Source organism: Mastacembelus armatus, chromosome 7, assembly GCF_900324485.2.
Source record: "Mastacembelus armatus chromosome 7, fMasArm1.2, whole genome shotgun sequence".
Lineage (NCBI taxonomy): Eukaryota > Metazoa > Chordata > Actinopteri > Synbranchiformes > Mastacembelidae > Mastacembelus > Mastacembelus armatus.
Genome location: NC_046639.1, coordinates 22,391,897 through 22,398,681, shown reverse-complemented (window position 1 = coordinate 22,398,681; position 6,785 = coordinate 22,391,897). Strand labels below are relative to the sequence as shown.

Below are 6,785 nucleotides of genomic sequence, written 5' to 3'. Positions count from 1 at the left end.
GCCTTTTCAGCTTCAATTTCAAGGGCATAATTTCAGTATTTAATTCTCACACAAAGGCAAATGACTCATGACATCAGATTTTAGAGTACCTCAGGAAAGCAATGCAAAATGCCACATAAGTACAAAAACTATTAATTACAACTAAATGTCATCTTATTAAGCTTACCTTGATAAAAATTGACTTTTATTAATGTGAATTAAGTGATTGCCTTTGCATAGGCCAGAACTTTGATAATTAGTTTAGATAAGGATAGGTGTTTTAATTTAATAACTTTGACTTAATCTGCTTGGGACATGATGGAACTGATAGAAATGCTGTTAGCTGTTTCCTGGGAAACACAAGGATAATTGCAGCATTCTCATTTTTTGTCATGGATTCTCTTGGCTCGAAAGAGCTGTGAAATTTCTGATTTTTAAAATGCATAATAGGTGAAACAGATATAAGATAAAAATAAAGAAGTAAAAAGACAGCAATACTCTCAGAGACCTGAGGCTCATGAATTCGTTAAATAAAAATTCAAGCTGGAGGGTCTTCTGAGGTTGAGGTTGGAGCTGGCTTGGAACTCAGCTCTGGGGCTTTAAAACAGCCAGGGCAGGTGCAGGAGCCTGAAGCCCTTGGCAGTGCTCTCCTAGTGCTTTTCCAATCTCTGTTAGTGAACGAACATCTCTGAGGGGAAAAAGAAACACTCTGATCTGTGTACCGTGATAAAAGTAGCTTTAGTAGATATTTGACAGCATTCTGCTCTATATCCACATCCAACGTGACTCAAACATAGTCTGAAAATATCCCACTGTTTCTAGGAATCTTATTTGTCTTACACAATCAAAACTTTAGAATTGACAGCAAACATAATGAAAGTACACCTTAGAAATTTCAAAGAGAATGGACTGATACATTAAGTGGATACACAGAATACGTTTTCAGTTATTCTGTGAATTATGTCAATGTTGCCACATAATTTTGTACTGATATTCGTGGCGTAGTATTCTGATGGTATGTTGGCACTGGTATCTTCAGCATTTGATGATTTAACTTAAAGCAATGTACGCAGGTGCAGCCTTACAAAAGACTGATCACTGATACATTATTGAACTTCGACTAAACAACCCAAATTCATTTATCACTTATTGTTTTTCCTGAAGATTTCAAACATATCACAGTCTTCATCAGCAGATAGTGTTTTCTCAGTTGTCATGATTTGTCAACATGTCTTATAGCTAATGAAGGGATTATGAGATGGGACTGTCCAGTCACCTGTTTCCAAGATCAAGAATGACATTTCTGACATTCATTTTCTGACATTGCTAACAGTAACTGGTGTTTTATTAACATCCATCTCCATGACAACTGAACAAATCAAACTGTTCCATCTGGTAAGGCTATATGACAAGCACCGGAAAAACGTATTTAGTAATTCTTGATTTAGGATTGCTTAATCAAAATTGTTTCACATCTTGTCAACAGCAGACCAAACATTAAAAAAGGTAAAGGGATCTGTAACTTCCAGGGGCCCCTGTGTAAGACACATAATAAAGAAAATGCTATTTGTGGATATCAGTAAGACTGCACATTTTTACTAGGTAAAAGAGCATTAGAAAGCTTACCCATCTCTACACCTTTAGAGGTCAACACATGTAGGCCGGCAACCTCTATTTCAGCAGCTTAGGATGAATTCCTAAGTAAGAAGACATCTGTCAAGGTAGCCTTCCAATCAATTCTCCAATCACTCCTCCTTAATCGCTTAGTTTAGGCCCTGAGTGACGATTAGCAGTGAAAACTCCCCTAAATAGGCCAGTCTGAATCCATATGTGAGACAGATATCTGCAGGAGTGTGCAATGCATACAGAGGCATGTAGACAATACACCTACACCTGAGTACACACACATACGCACGCACGCACGCACGCACGCACACACACACACACACACACACACACACACACACACACACACACACACACACACACACACACAAAGCTGCTGCAGGCTGGAACTGATACCCTCTGAGACCTGAGGCTCATAAATCAGGTAAAGCATGAAGCACAGACCCCAGTGGGAACCCCATTAACTAAATGCACTGCATTTCTCTATTTTCCCAAATGATCATCAAATTCAGTGTGATACCTCCAGTCACCAGCAATTTAAGATTTAAGATTAGAATCTGGTTATAAAAATGGCATAGAAGGATGACCCCATCTACAGCTACCAAACAACACGAATTCAGCCTTTACTCGAGTACCTGAAAGGCAGCACATTAGATGCAGTCACCCAAAACACCCACTGTCTACAAAATGTGTCCATTCTTTCAGCAGACAAGCTGCCCTCAAAATTCATTATTTAATAGAGGGGTTATGGTTATAGCTTCAAAGATGCTGTGTGTGAGCTGGTAAGAAGCATGGGGGAATGATGGGGCTTCATTTCAAAACTGTTTAGGTCTTTCAACTCCTGAGCATGTAATTTTAAAATCAGTTGAAATCCAAGTCAGTGTATACTGCACTAACCAGTGGAGCAGCCTCTAGCTAGAATGATTGAAACCTCTTCCAGAAAAGGGCAACATAGAATACATTAAAACTTCTTTACACTTTAGCTGTGTAAAAGTGTATGAAAAGAAAGGATGGAATATGCTATAGTTCTTTCAAATACAAGAGTTTTAATGTGTATAAAGAAAAATATACTGAAACAAAATGTTCATTACAAATTAAAATTTGTTTTTAACATTATTGTAAACTGTACGCCGTAAAACCAAACAACTCACAAGCTTCATGCACAATACACTGCAGTCTGTGGAAAATATGAGAAAAAGAAACTACTTTCAGCATATGTTCAATTCTGTGTAAAATAGGCTCCTGTCAAATGTAGTCCATAATGTGCTGAGAAATGATGCTATAAATGTCTTAAAAATACAGACTTTCAAATAGGTGACAACAGGTAAGGGACAAAAGTTCATTTCAGGCAAGCAGTGCTTCCCTTTATCCTCCAAGTTTCTGAGAGAACTGGGCTTAGAACTCAGTCATCTTCTTGTGTGTGTCAGCCTTCTTGTGCTCTCTCTGGATGGACAGCTCCTGGGCTTTTTGCTGGGCCAGCAGCCGCCGGGCTGCTGACAGCTTCTCTTCCAGCTGCTTTGCTATGGATGCATCCCTTTGTACACAAACAGCAAATAGATTAGGAAGTGGGGAAGGATGAGGAGACAAGTTGGTTTCAGCTGAACTCTTTCACAGTAAGTTTGCCACAAAAATAAGTCTCACCTCGAATATTCACACCTTATTTGCATTTTCTCACAACTCCCACAGTTGTCCTTATTTTTGAATTCAAATTAATATCATTTTCAATGGGAGCATCATAGCAACTAATATATTTAACAAACTTTAGTTATGTCAGCTGTACCTGTATCTACATATACTGTATGTGCATAGATGGTTTGGTTGTTAATGTTTTAGGAAGCTGAGGTTCCATTACAATTGATTATTGGTAGGTGGTTAATGTAAGGTCTTCACAGGGTAGAGATGTAGAAATGTGCAGTAAATGACATACAAGCTACACAGGTTGAACTCAGTACTGACCGGCCTGTTTGCCTGCTGAGTGACTCAGTCAGTTTCTGGATCTCCCTCTCTGTCTGGGACACCCTCTCAGAGGCCCGGAAAAGCTTCACATTCAGATTCCTCTTGGTGCTCTTCCCTCCCCTGTAAGCCTCCACCCCAGTTGCTCCAGGTGGTGCAGCAGCTCCCCCTTCAGCAGGATCAGTATGCTTGCCTCCTAACTTGTGGTTGAGAAAGTCAAACACGGTGTGGCGCCCTCCTGTGGCCACCTTACGCTTTCTGCGTTTCTTAGGGCGGCCAGTTAGAGTGCCATCCTTTGCAGCCTTGCTCTTTGTGCATCTCTGGGTGAACTCAGCACACTGGTCCAGAGACTTACCTTTAGGTAAGACCACGGCCATGACTGGTTCTACTCGCCCCTCTTGCATCTTTCCTAAGCCTGACAAAACAAAAGAGGGTGATTCAGGAAGAGGAACATGTGATTGTTTCCTTTTAACATTTTTATCCAAAGAAAAAGACAAAATTCTGATTTAAAAAAAAAAAAAAAAATCTAATTACCAAATGCAATAAGAGTGCCTATGAAAGCTCATTTTGTCTGATCATATTGTTTGATCCAAATTTAACTTAAAAAAAACCCTCTACTAATTTCACCTAAGGAGGAGGTACACCTCTACACTTGTTGTTGCAAGTAATTCCCTGATTGTTCCTCTTGCTTATGTAAATGAGCTTCGACGAACATGTTTAATGCGAATGTGGCAAACAGTTTGTAAATGTACAAGAATAACAATGGCAAAATTTTTACATGTAAAAACATTTGGAAAAGTATCTCAAAGGCCCTAAAATGTATTTTTCCATCTACATGTTTTTATAAACATGAAATGCAGATGGTGTTGTACACTTGCACATACCTTTGCCATATTCGTATCCCATTTTGAGCATAAGCTTGGAGCCGATGCCTCTGGTATGTGCCTCCCAGCCACCAAAAACTGCAGATTTTAACATCTCTGTGGATTCTACAGTGGAGTCCATAACTATGGAGTAGCAAGTAAATATAAAAGTAGAAAGAGTTAATAATAATAAAAAACTCAAATGCAAATGTATGACTTTTTATTGGCATGTAAAATGGAATAAAAGGCCATTGTGTAAAGGAAGCTTACAATGTGCTGCCACAGTTCTATGAAACAACACCCTGGATTGACTTGAGAATGCTAACACATGTTCAGATACACCTTTTGCATATGCCACTTCATCTTCATCTCCATTGTCATCCAGGTCAGAGTCAGAGGAGGGCAACTCATCTTCTCTCAAAGGTGGGATAACGCCATCAGCCTCAACAACAGCATCTTTCAGCAGCAGTGAGTCAAACTTGAGAGTGTAAAAACCGCTGTCTATTTCTAAATTGAGAAAAAAAGACACATTCAAGTCAGTAAAACATACAAACGAATCAATTAATTTACTGTTGTGTAAGTTGTTTGAGTAACTAATTTTAGACAAAGCTTTTGAGGAAATGCACCTGTTACATTTTTTTAACACAGCTTAAGTCCAGTTCACTTACAAAGGTTTATTGTGAAACAGTCAAAAACTGGCCATAGATATACCTTTGATTTTGGCTGGGTACCAGATACCATCGTCATGTCGAGCCAAACACGATGAGCCCTCTTCAAGATTACTGAGGTCACATTCCACAAACTCTCGGAGCTCTGACGCATACACCACTTCACCATGGGAAAACCTTCAATAAAAGAAAAATGTTTTAAAAAATACAGAGGACTAAAATCAAAGTGGTAATTTATTTTTGTCAGTGTTGCAAACCTCAGAAATACCATTCTGAGGATCACTGTAAACCATAACTTTGACATAAGGTGAATACTACTAGAAAGTGCACACAGAGCCCGACATTTCAGTGGATACAGCTTTGATCAGGAAAAACCTGCTTCATGTGGGCAAAGGGTGACACTTTGTGGATGATATATAGGCAGTTTTAAGTTCCCACACAAGCTTTTTCAGGTTACATTTGGAAAAAAAAACCTTACTGTACCTGCAGTTATCCTGGAAGCGACATTTGTCTTCTAAGTAGAATGGACAGGGTTTCATAGCCTTCTGGGTGGGGTAGAGATACAGCACTCTAACTTGTGCCTCTTCTCCATCTGGTGGTTCTGCTCCCATCACCATGGCATTGTGGTACTCCAGTGTCCCCCATGTTGTTCGGAAAGGTGCACTGACTTTGCTACCACTAAGTCCATCTTCTTCCTCCTCCTCCTCTTCATCCTCATCATCTTCTAACCCACCTGTCCCCTCATTGCTCTTGTCTCTAGTATCCGAGCTGCCAGCTGAAGACTCCCCCAGTTCAGAGTAAAAAGAAGCAAACTCTGTGTCCAAGCCGCCCTTTGTGCTGTCCGTGTCAGCTGCTGCCTCTGATGTGTTAGCTGGCCAGTGGTCACTGCTGTCCTCCAGGCTGGCCAGAAGTCGACTCTTTTTGACTGATACTAGGCTGGCCTCAGTGAGCTCTATGAGCTGACAAAGGTCCTCTTTTAGTTTGAGCAGGTCTGACTGCTGGGAGGGCTCCAGGCCAGCGGACAGGGCAACCTCTACCTGCTGCAATTGAACACCATACGTAGCAATGGCTGCTTCAAGTGTTTCCTCATCCATCCTGACACTTGGCACCAGGTGGCACAGGGACAGTCAGCATCAATCCGCCAAGGCTGAAGAAAAAGTTGATGATCAATTGCAAAGTCCCATTCCTCTTTCTAATCACATGAATAAACAAGTTGTCCTTTCCTGAATTAACGCTACTTTATTTGTGGCAATCCACTGTTGCCAGAGCTTATGTTTAAATTCCCACATATCTCGAGTCAAGCTAAAAGGGAACAGTATCGGATGCTGTACATTTTACTGTAAGACAGTCTGTTTCATACACTACTTGTATGTCATGAAAAAGCTTACCCGAAAAACTCCTGTACCGTGATTAATCACCATCCAAAGGTTCGGCTAACCTAGCTAATGCTAAAGAGTAGCTGAGCCTAAGCTAACTTTACCAACGAATTATAATAATATTAACGTTACCTTCGGTATTAACCTGAAGGACACCCACTGCAATGACGGAAAAAGTGACAGCCATTAAACATGTATGCAGACGTTAAGAAATATAGATAATAGTACAGTCACAACAGAAACCGGTTAAGTGTCAAGGTAGCAGAGGTGAGTGATAGTTGACTTCCGCTGTGAATTTTCTTTTAAATAAATAAAACGTC

The 6,785-nt window shown here is 40.2% G+C and overlaps 1 protein-coding gene across 2 annotated transcripts; it reads right to left on the bottom strand.

The window, feature by feature from the left end:
- Positions 1-2,631: 2,631 nt before the first annotated feature.
- zgpat (zinc finger, CCCH-type with G patch domain) lies at positions 2,632-6,733 on the bottom strand. 2 transcript variants are annotated; one of them, XM_026333746.1, is made up of 7 exons: positions 6,598-6,733; positions 5,573-6,236; positions 5,133-5,266; positions 4,764-4,928; positions 4,443-4,565; positions 3,562-3,973; positions 2,632-3,139 (listed from the first exon to the last, which is right to left on the bottom strand). In XM_026333746.1, the coding sequence occupies exons 2-7, from the start codon at positions 6,181-6,183 to the stop codon at positions 3,001-3,003; spliced, it is 1,584 nt and encodes a 527-aa protein (XP_026189531.1). In that variant the 5' UTR covers positions 6,184-6,236; positions 6,598-6,733; the 3' UTR covers positions 2,632-3,000. The 2 variants fall into 2 exon arrangements, with proteins under 2 accessions (XP_026189531.1, XP_026189530.1); XM_026333745.1 differs by having other exon boundaries at positions 6,478-6,724.
- Between the last annotated feature and the right edge of the window lie 52 nt (positions 6,734-6,785).

Bases quoted from the DNA above. Each gene is read 5' to 3' on its own strand.
- zgpat (XM_026333746.1), bottom strand. From the start codon at position 6,183: ATGGATGAGGAAACACTTGAAGCAGCCATTGCTACGTATGGTGTTCAA. The intron at 4,566-4,763 runs GTGTATCTGAAC...GCTACTCCATAG, and splicing joins TGAAGTGGCATATGCAAAAG to TTATGGACTCCACTGTAGAA. The intron at 3,974-4,442 runs GTATGTGCAAGT...TTGTTTTGTCAG, and splicing joins GGGATACGAATATGGCAAAG to GCTTAGGAAAGATGCAAGAG.